The following is a 22,707-nucleotide window of genomic DNA, read 5'->3' on the forward strand; positions in this document are numbered from 1 at the left end:
ATCTTTGGGCACAGAAACAGAAGCCCCCCCGCAATGGGGATGATTCTCTATAAAGACATTTTTTTGTTTGTTTTTTTTGTGTGCAAGAAACTCAAGTTCTTATCCAAAAACTTATGGAATCTATAAGGAATGGATAGTGACTGCTAGTGTGTATGGGGTCAGTAGCTAGAGAACTATGTGCTCTCTACACACTGTATCCCTTGATTGTTTAACTTCTAATTTACTCCAAATGGAAGCCAGATTTCCTCAAAACATCCTCTATTCCTCAATTTCCCTACTTTTTCCTCCACCTATATGCAGTGTCTTTATTCTGACATTACTCTTCGTTTAGTAACCTGCCTCATTCCAAAAAAAAAAAAAAAAAAAAAAAAAAAGAGAGTTTAGTGGAGCTATGCCTCAGTGTTTACATTTACTTGCCACATAAAACACTGAATTGCATCATACCTTTTTATATTGTCTAAACTCAAAAACAACTAAGGGTTGGGGGGGGGGGGGGGTGTGCATGGAAACCGCTACAGCTTAAAGTGCTTTTTCTCCCCAATTACAATTTTTTATTTTTAAATATGTTGGGCTTTGATTTTGGTATTGATTAGTAAACTATGTGTCTTGAAATCATTATGTATCTTAAAGTTATACATGCACGCTAAGAAAAAGGTGCATTCTAATCTTGGACCAAACATAACAGCAGCTGTACGGGGTCAGACCAAAGGTCCATCTAGCCCAATATCCTGTCTTCCAGCAGTGGCCAATGCCAGGTTTTTCAGAGCAGTGGTTCTCAACCAAGGTAAACTTACCCATAGGGGTACACAGAGGTCTTCCAGAGGGTACGTCAATTCATCTAGATATTTCCTAGTTTTACAACTACAGGCTACAGAAAAAGCACTACTGAAGTCAGTACAAACTAAAATTTCATACAGACAATGAGTTGTTTATATTGCTCTATATACTATACACTAAAATGTGAGTACAGTATTTATATTCCAATTGATGTATTTTATAATTATATAGTAAAAATGAGACAGTAAGCAATTTTTCGGTAATTGTGTGCTGTGACACTTTTGTATTTTTATGTCTGATTTTGTAAGCAAGTAGTTTTTAAGTGAGGTGAAACTTGGGAGTACACAAGACAAATCAGACTTCTGAAAGAGGTACAGTAGTCTGGAAAGGTTGAGAACCACTGCTTCAGAAGGAATGAACAGAACAGGTAATCACCAACTGATCCATCTCCTGTCCAAAGGGATAGTCTAACCTGCTGCTCTTGCCTGACTCATTTACGCTGGTCTGTTTAGTTCCACTTTCAATTCCAAATGCATACTGATGAATAAGATTTAATTAACAATGGATGAATAAAACAGGAACGGGACAGCTGGATAAAAAAAGCAGTATGACAATTAATGGGGAAAAATATAAGACAAATGACAGTTTACTGAGATTTAGGTATACAGTATTTTCAAGTCTGCTTGACGGTGGCACAGTTATTTAAGGGGGGGGGGGGGGGGGGAGAAAAACACACCCTCGTTTAAATTTCCATTACTTTTAGAGCTAACTCAGGCAATTAAAAATTAACTCACCTGATGGAAGCACTGAAGACCCGTCTTTATTTTTTGCACTTATAGCATCAGTAGTCACCTAACAACAAATAAACAAACTAGATTTTTCACAGAAAACATATATTAGATAAATATTAAGTTCCAATGACATATTAGAACTATGTTTACGCTACAGATAACTATAAGTATTATCTGAAGAAATAAAATATTAAAAATAGGTTACGGTATCAACAGTTAAAAGCACTAGAATAGGGACAAATTTCTTTTAAAAAAAAAGTAAAATTAAAAATTATCAAAGTCTCAAAGTGACATCCAGACAATCGTAACTCTGCCTCATGACAGATGGCAATGATTCTGTGGAATTATTCTCTTTTCTAGTTTATGTGATTTTGTTTTGGGAGCCATTTGCCCTTTGGAACCTTAGGCTACGTCTACACTACCCGCCTGAATCGACGGGTAGAAATCGATCTCTCGGGGATCGAATTATCGCGTCTCGTCGGGACGCGACATTCGATCCCCGAATCGACGCTTGTACTTCATCAGGGGAGGTAGGAGTAAGCGCCGTCGACGGGGGAGCCGCGGAGCTCAATTTGCCGCCATCCTCACAGCGGGGTAAGTCGGCTCCGATACGTCAAATTCAGCTATGCTATTTGAGTATCTTAAATCGACCCCCCCCCCCCCCTAGTGAGGACGTAGCCTTAGTCATTTTTAAGATGTTTGTTGTTGTTGTAATATTGAATGTTTACTAAATTTTGTTGCTATTAGTAAGGAGTGTTGTATAATTGTTCACTGTTTGCTAGGAATGGGGAAGCACAATAATTTAGAGTGATATTGTATGCATGTGGCATGTCACAGAGGTAAGGTTGTGTAGGTATTACCTTGGCTGATAAGTGTTAATTTGCTTGGGGAAGGGTTGTTAAAAATGATTAGGTTGCTAAAAAGCAAACACCCAAACTTAAAACCACACAAACAAAACAATACAATTTTATTAAATGCTAATGTTTAAATTTTGCTGTTTTTAAAAAAAATGAAAATTGAAGATACTGTTAAGATGTAGAGACCAATCAAAGTTAAATTGTCCACAAGGGGTCGTTCTGCTCCCCCCTTCATACCCTTAATCTTCTCACTGAAAGTTCAGGCTAGGGCAGCTGTCAGAACGGCACAGGTGTGCTCCTCAGTCTCTAATGTATCAGCTCCCCCACATTTTTCTGCCCACTCCAAGGCTTCTGTGATATTTAAGAGGGGGAAGGCAGAAGGGGAAACTGATCCCCAAGAGGTTAAGCATCACAGCTCTTAGATGTATTGCTCTGGCAGCAACCCCAGCCATCTAAGGGTTTCAGTATGATAACCCTCAGGCCAAGTCTCATAGTGGGGAGGGTGAGGATGAGGGGAAAGAGGTACTGGGGGTTGAATTTGTGGAGAGTAGATGAGACATCAAAGGGAACACAAAGAGGGAGCCTAGATCATCCCTCCAATTTCCTCAATTACACTATTGCTCAGTAATCACAGTGTTTAAGAAACTCTTAACTTTGACTGGATTCTATAATGCACCTTATTCTACAGAGAAATTTCCAACTCTGCACATTAAACCAATATTGACCCCTTATCTTCTAAGGGGAACAGTAGGTTTTCTTCAAAAAGCCTAGCCAGGAAGCAAATAAATGTGTGGCTGTTCACCTTCTACACTCGTGCTTTTTTCCCTTCCCTGATATCCTTTACATTATACAAGTTGAAGACTTTTCTGCTTCAAATAGAGAGTCAGGCTGTACTTTATATTCTTTTCAAACCTAAACCAGGAGGGCTATTTTTCAAACAACAATGTTTGCAGGAATACATGTGATACTGTTCTATGCTTATTAAATATTAATGAGTGGCCCCTTTGTTCTCATACTATGGAACAGAGTGAAGACTGTATTCCTCATGATTCTGAACTTATCCATACTTCTCCCCCTCACAACTCTTTTCTTTTCCAATATTTGTCTTCAGTCAAATTTAACTTCTCTTTAAAGAAAAAAAATTAGCAGCCCAAATGGAATTTTACTACATAAGAAAAAATACCATGCCCTATGAAAATTTTAATATGCTTTTTATATTTTTTTAAAAATTAGTCACCTGAATTTAAAGTTCAAATTAGGCTTGACTTGTACATTGTCCTCAAATCAGAATGGCCAAGTTTGAAATTGAAATTGCTCTTTCAATGTACTGTAAATTTGAATCTCTTAGCACACTGAAATAAGCACATATAATGCATTGACAAGTGTTTTTTCCCCCAATGTCCACTAATTTCTCTCCCATTTTTCTTTAAAAATATTAGCAGTTTAATTTTAAATTTACATTAATCCAGTGTTATAACTGAGCTTTTGTGTGTACAACTCAGTAATCAATTATAGTTCTTAAAGCAACTGAAATGTTGCCACCCCACCGCGCCCGCCCCCCCCCTCCACACACACGAGATGCTCACCATAAAACCCCCCAAAATATTATGTATGCATGAAAGGCCAAATATTTGCACTTGCATATAGTTAACTGTAGTTTAAATAAAACAACTAGAGGACAGTTTAAAATATTATCCATCTACATTTTGCATGGATACAACTATACAATTTCCTAAGATATACCAAGTCTTTGAACAGTAGCTTAAAGAATATTTAAAAGTTTGTTACAGTCAGAGTTTATTGCAACACTGATTATCTGAAATAAGACAGTCTCTCTCTCCCATATCAAGCAATGGAAGCTCCTCTTTTATACTAGTTCTTTAAATTCACACCATTTTTCTAGGACACTGAGTTTCAAAAGGCACTTGTTTCCTTTCTATAATGTATTATTGAAATTCAATTTCAAATTCATATTAATTTTATTATCTAAACTGCATTAGAATATTACTCCTTTTTAATTCAGTAGTACAGAAAGTATTTATCAGTTTAAAGGAGACAATGTATACTGACCTGTTTTACAAAAATGTTCCTAGTTCAACGACAAGTGGCATGTTTTCACAAGAGGCAGTCTACCCACAAATACATAAGAACTGAAGCTTTCAAGTCCTCCTTTTATCCTGTGTATAATACCTCCTCTTTTCAATAAGAGCGTTCCAATTAATTCATTGCTCAATCTTACTTTCTATTTTGCTACTCTTTGCTCTTCTGATATGGTTTCATTTCTCAGTAAATGACTCAGCCTTGTTTCTAGCCAGACCCGTTTTCCCGTTGCTAGGCAGAATTTCTTCCACGTTTACATAGTAGGCAAATGTATTTTTACACTGCTGTTAGCTCCATATTATGAATCATCATGCCTCCATTAGTATGCAGCATAACTAACCTGCTAATTTCTAGTAGTTGATAATGTTAAAGGGAGTCAGAAAGAGGCAGAAAAGTTGAATTTAAAAGGAAAGAATGCCTTCAGAGAGTAACAGCTTTTTGTTCAGTTTCATTCAGTTTGAGCATACAGCTTTATCCCGGTTCTAGCGAGAGTTGAGCAAATAAGGCCTTGTTTATCCCAGGCCCTGTAGCCAGTGGTGTATTTCCAACAGTGTAAACACACGTTACACGAATGTAATATGATTTGTACCAGCCAAGAGTTGTTGCAAGACAGGATAACTGAACCTTTACAATTCCCATCTACACTAGAGGTTTGTACTGGAACAGCTACACTGCCATGTATTTTTTCCCACTGAAGTATACCAGGCCTAAATTCTTAACATAGAGATTTACTCTGCAATCATCATTACTTATTCCTATATGTTACTAAGGTATCGCTTTCTAGGGAATTTACAATACACTTGCCAGTGATTTACATCTGAAGTCAATACTAGGTGTCCTGTTACAGATTGTTTTCAGTCTTTCCTATCTATTCTCTAAAATTTATCTAATGTCTGGTCTTGCTGTTCAGGTACAAGCAGTGTTGTTTCCAGTGATGTGAACTGGAATTTCCCACCTGAACTTCATTGCAAATCTGTCTCGGTATTTGGTGTTTTACTGAAACCCCCAGCTCCTGGAATCACATTAAAGCATGAGAACCTCAGGTTTCATATTAAAAGTATCTGGTGTGAAATCCTGGCAAGACACCCATTGATTTCAACTGGACCAGGATTTTTACCCATAGCTTTTATGGTTGCGGAAAAGAGTTTAAAAATGTAAACTGAATGCACACTGAACACTCAGAAACAGGACAGCAAATTAAAAAAAACCTACTTTTTTGAATGCTTGAGGTTGGAAATACTGCATTTTTGTTCACTAAGCACCCCACTGTTTGTGGCAGTACATAATGACTGGCCAAACTCCTGTGGCTGAAGATTGGACTGTGCCAGGAGGCAAGTAGGGATGGTTTTCTGGCCACTGAAGCAGTGTCAGTTAGGATTCTTTCTTCCAATGAGCCCCGAACAATCCCTGTCTACTCCAGCTGGGAGTCTCTTCTCTTCCCCCAGCACCAAACTCCACCCCCGTCCAATCAATTTCCAACTATTCCTTCAAATCAGGAAAGAAGGGCAAGGCTGTACACAGTTTGCATCAGGAGAGAAATCTACATAGAACTCAGCTTCATGATGCAGCAGGACAGATGAGCTGAATAAAGCTGCTAGCCCTTCAGGAGGGCATATGGTCACCTAATACTCATCAAAGTTGGGATAGTGAGCAGTGAGCCAAGTTTTGTCAGCTCCAGTGTATCAGTGCTTCCGGGACAGTTTTAAGGACTCAAGAATACAAACTGTGTCTATCAAGAAAGTCCACAATTTTTATAAAGCACGTTATTGACAGTAATTTCTAATCAGTAACAGTACAATTTAAAGATTAAAGTTACCCTGATAATGTGTTTTTGATGACAGCTGTGGTCTTTAGAGTCTGCTTTTATTTTCCTCCTTTCTTTGTCCATTTCTTTTGATTCTTGAGACATGAATAAATCAGACCCTGAAGAACCATATTCTCTAAGGAAAATAAAATGATGTTTTCAATGCTGGTAAGTCATATAGGCAATACTTAAGACTATAGACTGTATATGCATTGCAAAAAATCCCCATAGATAGATGAATCACAGATAGCTTAGACATATTTAAAGAGGTGGTCATGTAACCAAGCTACCAAGCTCTTCAAAGTTCTTCAGACTACTGACCAGCAAGAAAAGAACTAAGTGTCCAGCACCTCTAATCAAATAGCAGAGTGATGTTTTCTATAAAGAGTGTACATTTATACGGTTTCTGTCTACACATAAGTCATACTCTATATGCCATAGCAAATGTTGCCTTCGCAATACAGAAAAGGAGGTTATGGAAGGAAGTTTCTTCCGGTCATTAATTTTTTATAGAAAACTGATTTTAATTATAGTTACTGCATTCTTTTTTATAATGGCACATGCCATAAAGCTTACAAGTGAAACAATAAAATCCAATGCATCTTTTAGAGAAAAAAAGTTTAGTCGATAGGCGTGCACTTTAACACAACTAAATAAACAGTGACTAAGGTGGAGGGGGAACAAAAACACTTGACAGGTCAAATCCTATCTTGTTCTATACACAGACCCGAAAGATACATTTGAGTAGACTGAGATTGCCCAATAGATGTACATGCTAAACTTCAGTGATGCTAAAAATTAATCTACGATTAATACATGTATATGATTGGTGCTTAATTACTCCATATATCTAGGATTCAATATGGTTTTAACCCCCAGGGATTTTCTGTGGTTTAGCTGAATCTAAATCAAGACTTTTCATTCTTTAAATGTAACATATTTCCCAATCTGCTTCCCTAATAGCTACAGTACTGCAACAAAGATAAACAGAAGGAAAGTTAGTTGTTTTCAGGACTTTTTAGATTTACAACCTGGGGAAACTAAAAAACTAAAGAAAACAAATCTAGAGGTAGTAGTAGTCAGCACAAAACAAATGAAATATATTTTTAACTACTTTGTTTCCTACACTCCTCCACGACTACCCCTCATTCTGATTAACAGGCATTAGACACTGCTGGGTTCAGATACTTGCCTCTTTCCCCTTTATTTTTACTTGTTGGTGTATAACATAGTAATTCAAGCAAACTCTGTGCTCTGTACTATTTAAACAAACATTAAATTAACTTTAGATTAATTGAGTTATTTTTTATAAATAAAAATAAATCTGGCTTTAACTTACCTTTTCTCAAAAAATGATTTCTTTGTTCTCTGTTTACTTGCTTTCCGACCTATAGAAATTTAACACAGAAAGTACTGATCCAGCAACTGAAAAATGTCATTTGAAAGTAAAGTTGCAGTTTAAGGTACTTTGTTGTATTCAGAAAGTATCTTGAAGACAGAAAAAGCTACCTTTAATTTCTTCCATTTCCTTCCTTAACTTTGTGTTTTGCAGAATAAGATCCTTAACTCGCTCAGGAATATTCTTGCAGAGTTCCTGGGCTCTCTCATTAGCTTCCAGGGCCCATTCATGTTCTCCCAGCATTGAGAGAGCCTCACAGAAGCGATAATGACCCTAACGTGAATATCAATTTAAAATTTTTAATAAGTGATGATTCTTTCAAAAAAGAAAAATACTAATCTATATCCAAAAAGAGTGTCTTAGTAGACTGAACAAGTTAAAGTTTTTATATACTCAGTAACATACAAGTTACTGTCTGTTCTAGCCAACTGTTGAATGGCCAGTGTTACATAAGATTTGCCGCATCAAAACAGACTAATGACCCATCAAGTCTAGTATCCCATCTCTGGCTTCAGAGAAAAGTGAAGGGGCCTTTCCCTAAACCCCAATACCACTTTTGCACTTGAACAATTGTGTAATTGTCCAACATAATACGTGTTTTATTTATCACAAGTGTTTTTAATATGTACAATATATTCTCTACCCTCCAGCCTCATGCATACAAAAACATCACCCAATAATATTCTTAAAAATATATCTCAATCTAACTTTTAATTTTTTTTTTTTTTAAGTTTAGTCTGATCACTGAGCTGAGCTCCTGCCACTTCCATGAGAGCTAACTGGAGCGGAGAACAGTCTGCATCTAAAAGGATTGTGCCCTCATATCAGACACTGTGACCTTTTATTTAGACCACCTGACATTTTTCTTTCTATTGTAAAGAGAGTTGCCAAATTTACATTAAACTAACCTTTGGCCAATTAGGCTTCAAAATAGCAGCCATTTTTCCATCAAAAAGAGCTCTCCTTTAAATAAAAAAAAAAAAAAAAAAAAAGGAAATATTTATTAGTATTGCAGTAATACCTAGAATTCAGGGCCCCACTGTGCTGGATACTGTACAGACATAACAAAGAAAGAAGTCCTGCCCAAAAGAACTTTTAATTTAAGTGTAAGACTATAGACAACAGGTGTATATAACAAACTTACGGAGGGGGACTAAAAAGGAATAATAGGACAATACTGGTTAGCATAAGAAGCACAGCACACCAGCTGCCTAACCATCAAGTTTTTTGTAGCCATCAAGGCAGAGAGGAGTTGTAAGGAGGGATCTGAAAGTGGACAATAAGGTGGCCTTGTGGCAATCAAGACAGGTATCATTTGTGCATTAGACGCAGGGTTCAACATCTTGATACCATGCAAAAGGACACTAAAGGTGAAAACAAGTATTTTGATACAGTGGAGAAGGGGTGAGACTATGGAGGGATGCGAAGAAGGGTTTATGTGGTCAAAACAAGCCATCGAAATTGATTGTTACATCAGCATTTTAAATGGCTATAAGTGGGGCAAGACAGGATTTGTTAACACCAGAAAGGAGGACGTTGCAGTGACTGAGATGCAAGATAAAAGACAACCTGGATGAGAGATTTAGCTGTGTGGATAGAAAGGAAAGGCAGGATTTGAGGATTTATGCAGGAAGTAGCAGCAAGATTTAGACATAGTTTGGATGTGAGGATCTAGACCAGGGGTTGGCAACCTTTCAGAAGTGGTGTGCCAAGTCTTCATTTATTCACTCTGATTTAAGGTTTCGCGTGCCAGTAATACATTTTAATGTTTTTAGAAGGTCTCTTTCTATAAGTCTATAATATATAACTAAACTATTGTAGTATGTAAAGTAAATAAGGTTTTTAAAATGTGTAAGAAGCTTCATTTAAAATTAAATTAAAATGCAGAGCCCCCCGGACCCGTGGCCAGGACCCGGGCAGTGAGAGTGCCACTGAAAATCAGCTCGTGTGCCGCCTTTGGCATGCGTGTCATAGGTTGCCTAACCCTGATCTAGACAGAGGGATGAGTCAAAGATGACACCCAAATTATGGTCTTGAGTGAAAGGGAAATTGAGTCTATGGTGACTAAAAGCGGGAGAGAAGAAGGCCTGTATGGGGGAAAATCAAGACCTCTACTTTGGTGATGTTGAGCTTCACCTGACAACTATACATCCACAAAGAAATGCTAGAGACACAAGATGAGATTTTTAGCTTGGACAGGAGACAGATCAGGAGTGGAGAGGTAAATCTAAGTCATCAGTATAAAAACACTGAAGTCATATTTATGACTAGGAACACTTAGGAAGAAAAGGAGATGAGAAGGACAGAGCCGTTTGGGATTTCCACAGAAAGTCAGAGGGAAATGAAGAGGATTCTTAATAAAATGCTAAAGGAGTGGTTGGAGAGGACAGTCATGAAAGCAGAGGGAAAACAAAGTTTAACGAAGAGCATGGTTAACAATGTCAAAAGTTAAAGACAGTGATGAGAGAGTACTGGTTCTGAGTTTTTTGTTTTTTTTTTTTTAGAGATTTTAGAGTTCATTAGAGATTTTGGCAAGAACCGTTTCAGTGGAAGGAAAGCAAGCCTGACTGAAGAGGGTCTACAATGGCATAGGAGGAGAGGAACTCCAGACAGCTGGAGTAGATAATGCATTCAAGTAGTTTGGAAATGAAGGGGAGGAGGGGCAATAGCTAAAGCAGCAGGTAGGGTCACAGTGGGTTTTTGTTTTTTTAAGATGAGATAAACTAAAGCATGCTTGTGCTGCCAGGGAAGGGAGCATGATAAGAGTGAGTTTGAGCACCAGGGAAATGGAGGGGATCAGAGAGGGGGTAAGGTATATCAGGAGATGGGATGGGATCACTGGCACCGGTGGAAAGTTAGAGGAAAAGATCAGATAAACTTTAGTTTGTATTTGCTACAAATTATATCTATTCAAAATATACATGTTTTCTAAAGATGATGTTTACATCTTTCAAGTTCTCAATCACATTCTCCTTGTGGAATTTCCTTTCAAATGAATGGAAATTCAACCACACAAGATAAACACATTTGCTGGATGGCTCTGCTCAAACAGCAATAAAATAGAAGGTTAAAGATGAAACTTAAATGTGAAGCCTAACGAAGAACTGGGATGACAACACAGCTCACACTTATTTTTTTTTACAGCTATTTTCAGTCTGCCTGAAAACAACCAGTTTTTCCTGTCTGCTTTATACTGTGCCATTATTACTTCAGGAAACCAAGTATTGTATCTTCGAGGGATTAAAATACTACTTTACCAAGTATACTGTCAATTCAGAGTTTGCAATTACAGGAAAATTCAGCATTTCAGATCCCAGAAATGATTTACTTACCAGTATTGTGTAGTGAGAAGAAAACAGAGAGCCCGGTTACCGTAAAGAAGATGGTTTTCAGGACTTAAAAAAAAATTATTAAAAAGGTATCAGTTAATAAAATATATTACTTCTGAACAGTATAAAATGACTAATATAAGGAAAACAGTTTTAATTTTTCACAATAAAATTCTCCAACAACTTCATTTCCTCAATATGTGCAAGTCTGTGACCCAATCCAGCAAATATTTACAAACATGCTTAATTTTACTAATCCGAATAGTCCCATTGATTTCAGATGTATAATCTCGGCCAAGGTACAGAACTCAGTCAATTCTGACAGTTCCTGCCCCCCACCCCCCTGTTAAAAACAGCTGAGAAAGATCTAAATACTCAGGGGAGGAAGGAATGGGGTATATCAGAAGCAAAGCACTAGTGAAGATAAATTGCAGCTCAGCTCCATTGAACTTATTGAAGTGCAGTTCAAATCCTTTGAGAGGGTACATTTACCATGATTTTCTCTTAGCTCAACTTCACTTTTTCAGGCTGGAAAAGGTGCCTGAGGTGCAGAAAGGCCAGCTGTACTGTAATATATACCCCCACTTTATTTGGTACGGAAATTAATGTTTTTAGGCAAATTTATTTTTGTTTCTGAACAATACACTAATACAACTACTCCATCAAGCCCTCTTGAATGAATTACTGTAGACTTCCTCTGTTCCTGGATCAATCCAATGCTATCCAAAGGAGTTGAAGCAAAAATCAGCACAACAGCAAAACAGATTTTTCATTTGTGACTTGTACTATTGCTTAGGACTTGGTTTAACATAGCAAACAAAGAAAACAAGAAGATATTTTATTCTATTTTGACTGTTGTTCTGGAGGTTCTCCCAGCTAGCCAGGAATCTTCTTGCAGCAGACTGACAGCTAACGAAATTTTCTGATTGAAAGAGGAAGACTAGCCTTGTGTGGTAGGCTCTACCACGATGCCTTCAGACACAAATACTTTTTTTATTTACTACAGAAGTAGGAAGCATTCTATCACTGAAATATAGGAATGTCTAATCTGCAAGAATTATAAGGGGTAAAGTGAACACTGATGAGTGCTAGGCCATAGGGTTTTAGTGGTAGATGCTTAAATAACAATTTTCATAAAAATGTCACTTTTCAAATAACAAACATATCACTGCCCCTAACTACTGAGGAAATCAGAATACCAAAACGGTGAGAAAAGAAATTAGCTTCCTCACACTCATATAAAGGAAGCAATTTTCCAGCCTGTGGTTCTCAAGTTTGTTGTCTATGATTATGACTATAGTTCTCCACTCAGTTCTATGAGCAACTAGGGCTTCCACAAGCATCTACAACAATGTTGCATCTTTTTCATTGCTGGACACATGTGAAGAAGCTGCAGAAAACAATGAGAACACCTTGAGCATGCAATACATAAACTATGTTTTAATTCTACATATCGCTGTCCTAACCATTTTACAAGCTGGCTTGTACTAAATAGTTTCTTCATCTCAGGTAGGTGTGAACTGGCACAATCTACAAAGGCTTCTCTCTAATATAGACAGGAGCCCAAAAGCACTGCTGCTATAGTTGTTTTCAGTCCTCCTTCTGACATCTCACAGTGCAATGCCTCACACCTGAAACCCTGCTTTCAGCAACAGCATTGGGCACTATGGGAGGTGTTCTTTGCTGTCTCAGCATGTAACCATATATGTATAGTTGTGTTTTGTGAAGACATAGCAAAATGATTTGGGCAAGAATTTCCAAAGGGGCTTTAGGGAGTTAAGTGCCCAACTCCCACTTCAATTGTACTAGGCATATTAATTGAATATCTTCTAAACAGCATTTAATAGGTGTCTTTAGTAATCAAAGAAACCATTCCTGAAACCCAATGGGAATCAGGGACTCAGCTCCCTAGGGCCCCTTTGAGAATCCCAGTCCTTATTAAAATGAGCAAACAAAAATACAATTCCTGTGTGGAGGCCTTGGACTCTTGCAAGGACACATGATGCAATAAAAATGAAATGGTTTCTGGGACAGTTTATTTGATTAGCATAGCCATCTAAAGTAAAACAATATGCCCAGTGCAACTGAGTTTTCTGAATAATAACAGTAGCAACACCTGATTGCTTTGACTCTCAACAGCTTTAATTCTGGACAAAAGGTTAGTCACCCTGTTTAATAACAGGTTCTTCGAGATGTGTCCCCCTATGGATGCTCCACTTTACGTGAGTCTGCATCCCTGATCCAGTGATCCAGAGATTTTTGGTAGCAGTGCCGTTAGGGCCGCATATGCGCTCCCTCCATCTCGTACCACTCTTGGCAGCTATACAGCGCTGTGCAGCCAAACTGCCTTCAGTTCCTTCTCTACCGCAGAGTCCATGTAGAAAGAGGAGGAGGGTGGGTAGTGAAGCACCAATAGGTACACACATCTCGAAGAACCTCAATTACTGCACAGGGTGAGTAACCTCTTCTTCTTCGAGTAATGTCCCATATGGGTGCTCCACTTTCGGTTACTGTAGAGCAGTGCCCCTGGTTGCAAGAATGGGGCTTCGGAGTTGGATTCATGAGCAATGATAAGACAAATCAGTCCTAAGAGAGCATCTGATGATGAGTCCTGCACAATTGCATAGTGCTCTGTGAATGTGTGGGTGACACCCAGGTGGCTGCTTTACAAATGTCTGTGACTGGTACATTGTTCAGGAAGGCTAGAGAGGTGGAAGTCGATCTTGTGGAGTGTGTTCCAGTTCCCGGGAGGCGAGGGGGGTTGCAAATTATGCTGACTATAGCAGAAGTGAGTGCAACTGGAAATCCATTTTGAAAGCCTTTGTTTAGATATGGCTGAGCCCTTTGATCTTTAAGTAATAGAAAGGAACAATGCTGATAATTTTCTGAACAGTTTAGTTCTTTTGAGACAGAATGCTAGCGCTCTTCTAAAGTCTAGCATGTGGAGCAGGGCCTCCCTTTTATTGCATGTGGCTTGGGGAAGAACGATGGGAGGTATAGACTAATTCAGGTGGAATGAGGAAGGTATTTTTGGTAAGAACTTTGGATGTGGTCATAACATAACTTTATTTTTAAAGAAAACTACATATGGGGGGGGGGGGGTTTACAGCATGAGAGCCCCTATTTCCTCCACTCTTCAAGTAGATGCAATGGCCACAAGAGAGTGGGGGAGGAAGGGACTGCAGGGTGATGTCCCACCTCTGTACAGCCAGTGGCCTGTGCTCTCCTCTGCCATGCTGGAGCTGCCACATTTATTTATTTACAAATAAAATATGCAGAATTTTAAAAGATTGTGCAAAGAATTCTTATTGTTTTGGAACAGAATTTTTAATTTTTTGGTGCAGAATTCCCTCAGGAGAAAATAACAGATCTATCACTATAACAACAACAACACTAAAGAGTAACACTTTAGATATACTAAATAGGCTCTGCTAAGGGCTCCATCTCAGGCCAAAAGCGGTTGAGAAGGCACTGAAGGCGGTTTGGCCGCTTAGCGAAATATAGAGCCGCCAAAAGCGGCCCAAGACGGCGGGAGTGCATAAGTGGTCTGAATGAGCACTGCTACCAAAAATCTCCAATGACAGGTACAGGGACACAGAGTCACCTAAAGTGGAGCACTCCTACGGGAAGCTACTCAAAGAAGAAATCTACTTTACTAGTTGGCACACAATCTGAGGGGAGACATTAGAAAGGCATCAATCCTTCCAAATGCATGCCTACAATATGTGTCAGACCCAATACTCCCTAAGATAGGAATCTTTATGAAGTTCACAGTCTTTCCACAGACACAACTGAATTTGCCAAAAGCAGCACTTGCTTGTGATAGCACTGGTAACAATTTCAGCAAACCAATGTTTTGTTGCTAGTTCATTTTATAAGGCATAGCATTATACACTAAATAAATACTGTACCATTTGCATGAACAATATTTGTTTTAGTTTTACTTTTATTGTTTCTCATTTGAAGTCATAACTAGAAAACAATTTCCACAACCACCCAAAGGATGACTTCAGGGGAGGAATAAGCAACACATATAGATGAAAGTGAGCATGTTCTCAACCCCTAAATATCCCACTGGTGCCAACACTGGGTCAGCCCCATTAGTGCCAGCAACATTGGGAGCCCTATTGTAGGCAGCTATCAGCTCCAGTAGCTGTTTTCAGTAGTGTATCTTGTTTTTCTGATGGGACCATGTTTAACACACAGCACTGAAAGTGGCTTCTGAAGCTGACGGGCCATTTAGCCTACAGCTACCAACACTTTTAGAGCCGTTGTTCCTAAACTAGTATTAGTAATGATGGGCATTTTTTTTAAAACTTCACTAACACAGACACAGATAAAAAGTGTCTTTAGTACTAAGACAGGAAACAGAGATAATATGAATGTAGACAAAACTCTGTGGTAAGTCAGTTAGGCATCATCTGATTTTTAAATGAGTGGTCAACAAACCAAGACAAGTCAGAAAAAGATAAAAATGTAACATAAACAAAGATGATCCAGTTAGTTGACTTAGTTCTTACCAATATTCTATGGCTTTAGTGTATGAGCTTATAGCAAAATCAAGGTTCTCTTTGGAAAACTCACAATTTCCTCTCTTTTTCATAAATTCACTTTTCTGTAAGATCAAGAAAAACAAATATGCAACCAATCAGAATTTAACCCAACTGTGATGCGAACTATAAAAGCATTTAACAATATGTATTTAAGTGTCTCGTCTGTCTGTATACCAAATGTTGAAATGTACTCATAACTAATTGATCTGGAGCAGTGTAATTATCTTAAAAGGCATGCAACTCCTAATAAGTGTTGGCATATGATCCTATGAGAGGAATACTTATCTTTGGTCAATAGTTTCCCTACAAGTTTCTGTAACTTTGACTTTTTTCTTTTTAAATCCACTTTAGTGTTTTGTCCTACCTTTATACAGTTTTCACAACTCTGAGCTTCAAACTCTTCAACTAAGTTGCAGTCTTCCAATGCAACTTTAGTTATATAATGTTTATCTGTAAGCAGAAATTAGTAAGGTAAGGGAAAAAAACAAAAGCCAAACAACAATAGGTTTAACTTCTTGCTTTTAACAATCATAGTATATTCTATAACTGGAAATAGGATGTGTCTAGTTTTGTTTTTCCCCTCATCAACAACAGAAATAAGCTAAAACAAAGTAATACATTTCAAACAGAATGTGGATTATTTTTGCTTCCACTATTGCACAAAAAATGTAAGTCCCAATTGAATTCAGCAAGGTACTTAAAATTACGAGCATAATGCCTAACTTCAAGCATGCGAGCAATCTCAATGAAGTCAGTAACACTATGCACATATTTGAAGCCAGCATGTACTTAAGTACCTTGCTGAATCAAGGACTAAATGATCCTCCCTTTGTACTAAAAGCCCAAATCCTGCCATCCTCAGCCTACACCTCAGTGCCATGGAGCCTTTTGCTACTACAATAGAACTTTTTTCTATCATAAGAGTTAAATTCTCATATATCTGAATAATTTATTCAGAATTTTCATGAAGCTGACACAGATATTATTCAACTCTAATCACAGTAATATAACAAACAGATATAAATGTTTTAACCATCACAGCCATGTAGTAGAATGAACAGCAGTTAAGAGTTTCATTAAGTTGACAAACTAACAATCTTTCATTCTACCACTGTTGTATGCCTTAAAATATCCACACAAAATGGGTGTAAAGTTACCTATTAAATCTGTTACCATTTCAAGACTTTGGGAACTAAGAAAAATATTAGCCAGATAATGCGTACCGGAGGGTACCCCCAAAGAGCTTACATTTAAAACCAAGTGGGCTAATACTTTAGAGCTAATTATTTACTAGTTTGGAATATTTTAAAATGAAAAAAATAAAGAGTTTATAAAAATATCTGACAGTTTCAGTATATGGGAATGTTGTCTTTTAATGGAGGCACCCATCCTACCCACATGACATCACAAGAGACAAAGCCTCCTGAGCAAGATGACTGCAAAATTTCTGATCCTATCCAATAGTCAGACTGTCTCCAAATGTTATGAAGTTGTTTTAACTGTGAAACTGACTTCTCACTAGTTTCTATGGGACCAAAATTATCAGTGTCCTAATCTGCCTAAAGACACTGTCAAACTTGTGGACTCCTGTTTAATTTTTTTTTTTTAAACTATACTTCAGATAATTTTTAGAAAGTGCTAAAGAATCACTTCTTTATAATTAGATATAAACTCTTATATTTGTTTTGTTTTTTGTTACACTGAAGTCTTCCATCAAATGTTAGACCAGCCTTGTTTTCTTTAATAGTTATTCTTGAAAAGGAAGCACCTGAGAGACTAACAAATTTATTTGAGCATAAGCTTTCGTGGGCTATAAACCCACTTCATCGGATGCATGCAGTGCAAAATACAGTAGGAAGATATATATACACACAGAGGACATGAAAAAATGGGTGTTGCCATACCAACTATAACGAGAGTAATCAGTTAAGGTGCGCTATTAATCAGCAGGAGAAAAAAAAATTTTGTACTGATAATCAGGATGGCCCATTTCCAATAGTTGACAAGAAGGTGTGAGTAACAATAGGGGGGGAAATTAGCATGGGGAAACTGGTTTTACTTTGTGTAATGACCCATCCACTCCCAGTCTTTAGTCAAGCCTAATTTAATGGTGTCCAGTTTGCAAATTAATTCCAATTCTGCAGTTTCTCATTGGATTCTGTTTTTGAAGTTGTTTTGTTGGAGTATTGCGACTTTGAGATCTGTAATCGAGTGACTAGGGAGGTTGAAGTGTTCTCCGACTGGTTTTTGAAGGTTATAATTCTTGACGTCTGAGTTGTGTCCATTTATTCTTTTGCATAGAGACTGTCCGGTTTGGCCAATATTCTTTTTGCTGATACAGACTAACACGGCTACCACTCTGAAACTTGAAAAGGAAGGTAAGAGAAAATATGCTGGTTTATCATCTCTCTAAGAAAAAAAGTACCTCACGCCAAGTTGGATTCAGATTCGATTGTCACTGATGACGGAACACATCCCAATTATCAAAAGCTTATTTTTAATACAACAGGGGATATCATACCAATGGCAGCTGCAGCAAGAACGATGATAAACATTGGAGCAAAACTAGATATTTCAGAGGCAAGACTGCTAAACTGTTTTTTCTAGACTTAGAATAGCTGACAAAACTGAAGAGTGGGTGACTTCACGGAAAAATTAAGTATACTGCATTTAGAAACTGTTTCACTTAGCTTATAATCAAGTTCTGTCTTTTCCTTTGTTATTTTCTAAGAGTTCTTCTGGCTCTTGTTAATTATTCCACAAATGAGGGTATGATATTTAAGATAGTCATTTTCACAGCAATTGATTGTATCACTGACTAAGAGTAGGATGTCGATGAGGGAATAAGCAGCAGGAATGGATAAAGTCAAGATAAGAATATGAATGAACAACATTAGAAAAGAAATACGTAAGTATGAGAGAATAATCCTTCTGAACTGAAAAAAAATCTAATTTTCCCATGATGCCTCAACTGCTCCAAAGCTAAAGAAAAAAAAACATATATAGGACTCAGACAGACAGACAGACAGACACACACCATATGACAAGGTATCTTCCCCCATTTTTTTTTTTTTTTAAATGCTTATCACAGTCTGGGCAACTGCACCTGAATTGCTCCTCTATGATCCAGCAAGGGCACCCATTCTTAGATTTCCAGCTCCTAAGCCATTACCGCTCTTGGATTGACATATGCACCTCTCTACTTCCTGACCGGGGCATGTCCAGGCTGTACAGTTCTCCTTTAAGACTGTTATTCCTCAGCAAGGCAGACCACCTAACAGGCCTGTGTCTGCACTTTTCTTACTCTTCCAAGGCTGTAAACAGTGTAACTGCTAGAGTTACAAGTTATCACAGCTCTTCCTAAGCAAATATGTTTACTCTTAAAGTAAAAGCATTATATAGAAAACATATTAAAACCAATAAAAGAACCTACATGCATGCTAATAAGCTGACCAGAGATCGCCCCAACTCCTACAAGGTCTCTGGCTGGTGAGCAGTCCTTCAAGCCTCACCAAGGTTTTGTTCCCCCCTCATGATCACAAGTTCGTAATTGCCTTGGCTCAGAAAAAAACACCCCCATGAATCTGCAAATTACTCCTCCATGCTGTTTGGGACTTTTGATCCTGGGAATAGGTAATTGATAGTCAAAGGTCTTGTCGCCAAAGGAAAGTTTGAAAAGATCAGGTCCAGAGATGTGCATTTGCATTCCTCTCCTCCCAAATACCTCCTAGGAAACCTGCACAACTATCAATTCATTCCCGTCTTAGCCCATTTTCTAAAATAGTCCTTTGAAGCTCAATACTTCCCAAGGGTTACATTAGTCAGGTCTCCTACACAGCTTACATACAATCCCACAAACATTTGCATTTTTAATAATGAGATCCTATGATATTTAAAATTTAATTCAATAAGGTGTAGCCCAATTTAATAATGTTCATCCAGAATATTGCAGGAAATTGCATACCCGTCACAATGATTATACTTACATTTAGCAAAGAAAGCTTCTAAAGGAGGCCAACAGTAATCTCCAAGTTCTTCTAATTTCTGTAGAACACTGAACTCGCCTGTACATTTCACCCAGGCAAGGGCAGCCCCAACATCAAAAACTCTCTATTTCAAATAAAGGGTAGAAATTAGAGAAAGTTAGCAACTGTACTCAGTTTTTCTTATATGGAATAACCTAAATTACTGGCAACACAATATAAAGTAAAAAATTTAACAAATATGGATAGTATAGCAGCAATGTTGTGTAACAGTCTGACGAATAAGGTGCAAGGGCAAATGTTGAGGGTGTTGCCTGGAAAAAATAGAAGAGCATAGGTCAAATACTTCATATCTATTCCACAACCCACAGAATTCAGGAAAGGTATTTTTAGTTTATTTCAGACACCTGATATGTTATTTCTATGCATAAATATATGGTCAAAAAGAACCAACACTAAGTTAGCTTGCATTTTCACAAATTATAACAGCCATCTCATTTTATGCACCACAAAAGCCAGAAAAAGGTCAGGCTAAAACTAGATTTAAAAATCTGGCACAAGGACAACTTTGGAATAGGTTTTTTGCTCTAGCTAGGTTAGATGTGACATGCCAGTGATGCTGGCAGATCAGGTGCCCGCTCATACCAAGGTCCCCATGTCTCAATTAGACACTGACAAATTACATAACCGGAATCAGTCTGGCCAACCTGTGTTATAATTCTAATATCTATTTTAACAATTCTAAGAATGTGTTTAGACTTCATTGAATGCTTATGAATTGCTGCATGCATTAATATCATTTATAATATTGTATCCAATATTGTAAGGTAATATTTCAGCAGTTACATTGTGAACCTCTGTGACTGTGTACATCACCAGATAGGAGAGAGACCTTAATTACTGAGGGGCTCATCTTCAACAGAAAGTGTTATGCCTTTCCCAAAAGGAAAGGTCCATCAATACCCGACACACTATTGTGGGACCCTGCAATTGGAATCTCCCTACAAACCCTCAAGAGAACAAAAGACTTATGTTGTTCTGTCCTCCCTGTGACAAGTCATGCAAGTGGGTTCCTCCCATCAGTTGAGTTTCCTGCTCACAGTACATGGCAGGAGGGGTATGAAACCCCTAACAAGAACTGATGCTTGGACTCTGGGGACAAGATTTTTCCAGGCATAAGCAAGAGATCTCCAGCTGCTTAGCCTGGGTTAGCGCTAAAGGATATAGAGCTTGCTGATTATAGAAACGTCTATTATCTTTTGAAACTTAAGATTGTAACTCATTTGTGTATGTTTACTGCTTTACCCTTGTAAAGAATTCTCTAAATTTCTTTTTTCTATTTAATAAATCTTTGTATAGTTTATTACAGGATTGGCTGCAAGCATCATCTTTGTTGTGAGACTTAAGGTGCAACTGACCTGGGGTAATGACTGGTCCTTTGGGACTCAGAGTAACTTAAATATTGCTGTGTTTCTTGGTGTAAAGGACCATTGATCACAAAAGTACGCTCACCTGGGTGGTGAGATAGCTCAGAGTAGCCCAGGGGACTGACTGTGACTCCAAGTTAATGCTCCTATAGTGCCTAAGGAATTTACACTTGATAAATGGTTGATGAAATCTAAGACTATGTCTACACTACAGACCTTACAGCAGCACAACTGTACCACTCAAGTGCACCGCTGTAAAGTCTCCTGTATAGCCACTCGATGCCGGAGGGAGAAAGCTTTCCCGCCAGCATAATTAAACCACACCCAACGAGCAGCGGTAGCTATGTTGGCAGGAGACGCTCTGCCACCAACATAGTGCTGTCCACACCGGTGCTTTTATCAGTGAAAGTTATGTCGGTCAGGGTTTCATTTTTTTCCACACCCCTGACTGAAAATAGTTTTGCTGACAAAAGTGCTAATGTAGACATAGCCTTAGTATAGAACTCACAGCCAATTTGGGGGTTATACTCTGCTTCCTGACAGTCTGCCCTGAGGTTAGTACTCCTTCTCTTGAATCACTGCAGGCAGCATTACAGTATCAAGTCAAAGTAGCATATCAAATGCCTTTCAATAAGTACCATTTCTCATACAGTGTTACTTTTTACTGGTGCTACAGATTACCACTCCTGACTTATGAACCTTTCCTCAAATCCTTGTTTGACAGCAAACCAGAAAGGACACTTTCGGTATATCAATATAAAATCAAATGTTAATTTTTAAAACCATTATCCGCACTATGTGGGATCAACCTGACTGTAGTCATCAGCCAATCATTGCTCCTTGTAAGGAACTGAATGTTACTCAGCGCAGTAAATGCCCACTGTGACATTGAGGCCCATTGGTGACAACTGGCAAATGGCTCAATATTCTTTGCAAGCAGCTCCTTCCTCAGACCTGACAAACTCACTACATTCACTATAAAGAGTAATATGCAATTTCTCTACTAAAAGCTTGTAACTTATCGACACTCACTTATCGTGAGATGTGCGTATGGGAAATATTTAAGGAATAATGTCACTACACTGAAAATTAAGCTCTTATGGTCTTGAAGTGAAAGTGAGTCCCCAGGAAATAATGCGTCTTGGTGATGGCCAATTCAAGTGGAAGGGAGTTGTAACCCCACTCTGGCTAGCTAATGATCTAACATATTACTCAATCATCCACCTCGGCAACAACCCAGAAAAGGCAATGGAATACCAACAAAGCAACTATAAACACTGAAATTAATTGTAAGTGAAAAGGAATGACATGACAGCAAGGGGTGGCCATGCTTGTGAATAAAGACAAAAGACTGTTTTAGTATATTACAAGGTGGAGAAAGCCATTCTGTATCTATTCACTGAGATGCGTCTTGTTGAACGGGGTGCTTGATGAAAGACTTAGGCCTTGTCTACACTAGAGTTTTGTGGACACAAGTTACTCCGACTATCTAAAAGCACTATAATTACATTGCTTGAGCATATTTGCACAACGCTGCTTCTGTTGGTGGAGTGCATACACAGTTGGTGCTCTAGCATAGACAGTGAGAGCAGTGCACTGTAAGTAGCTATCCCACTATGTTACTTGCCACCTTCTGCAGCTAGGAGTTGTGGGAAGGCAGAGTGGATCATAGTGCATCATGGGTGTG

At 38.2% G+C, this 22,707-nt stretch overlaps 1 protein-coding gene across 1 annotated transcript in view; it reads right to left on the reverse strand.

Moving 5' to 3' along the window:
• The window catches only part of LOC113406394 (E3 ubiquitin-protein ligase TTC3-like), a 136,207-nt gene that overhangs the window by 71,812 nt on the left and 41,688 nt on the right, over positions 1-22,707 (reverse strand). The window contains exons 7-15 of the mRNA XM_029911395.1: positions 19,597-19,720; positions 15,975-16,060; positions 15,578-15,672; positions 11,061-11,123; positions 8,637-8,691; positions 7,839-8,001; positions 7,669-7,717; positions 6,342-6,465; positions 1,572-1,629 (exon numbers count right to left, since the gene is read on the reverse strand). Coding sequence (XP_029767255.1) covers positions 1,572-1,629; positions 6,342-6,465; positions 7,669-7,717; positions 7,839-8,001; positions 8,637-8,691; positions 11,061-11,123; positions 15,578-15,672; positions 15,975-16,060; positions 19,597-19,720 — 817 coding nt within the window. The remainder of the gene's footprint in view (positions 1-1,571; positions 1,630-6,341; positions 6,466-7,668; positions 7,718-7,838; positions 8,002-8,636; positions 8,692-11,060; positions 11,124-15,577; positions 15,673-15,974; positions 16,061-19,596; positions 19,721-22,707) is intronic.

The sequence above is a fragment of the Terrapene carolina genome, unplaced genomic scaffold (assembly GCF_002925995.2).
Source record: "Terrapene carolina triunguis isolate 2854851 unplaced genomic scaffold, T_m_triunguis-2.0 Scaffold30, whole genome shotgun sequence".
In the NCBI taxonomy this organism is placed as follows: Eukaryota; Metazoa; Chordata; order Testudines; family Emydidae; genus Terrapene; species Terrapene triunguis.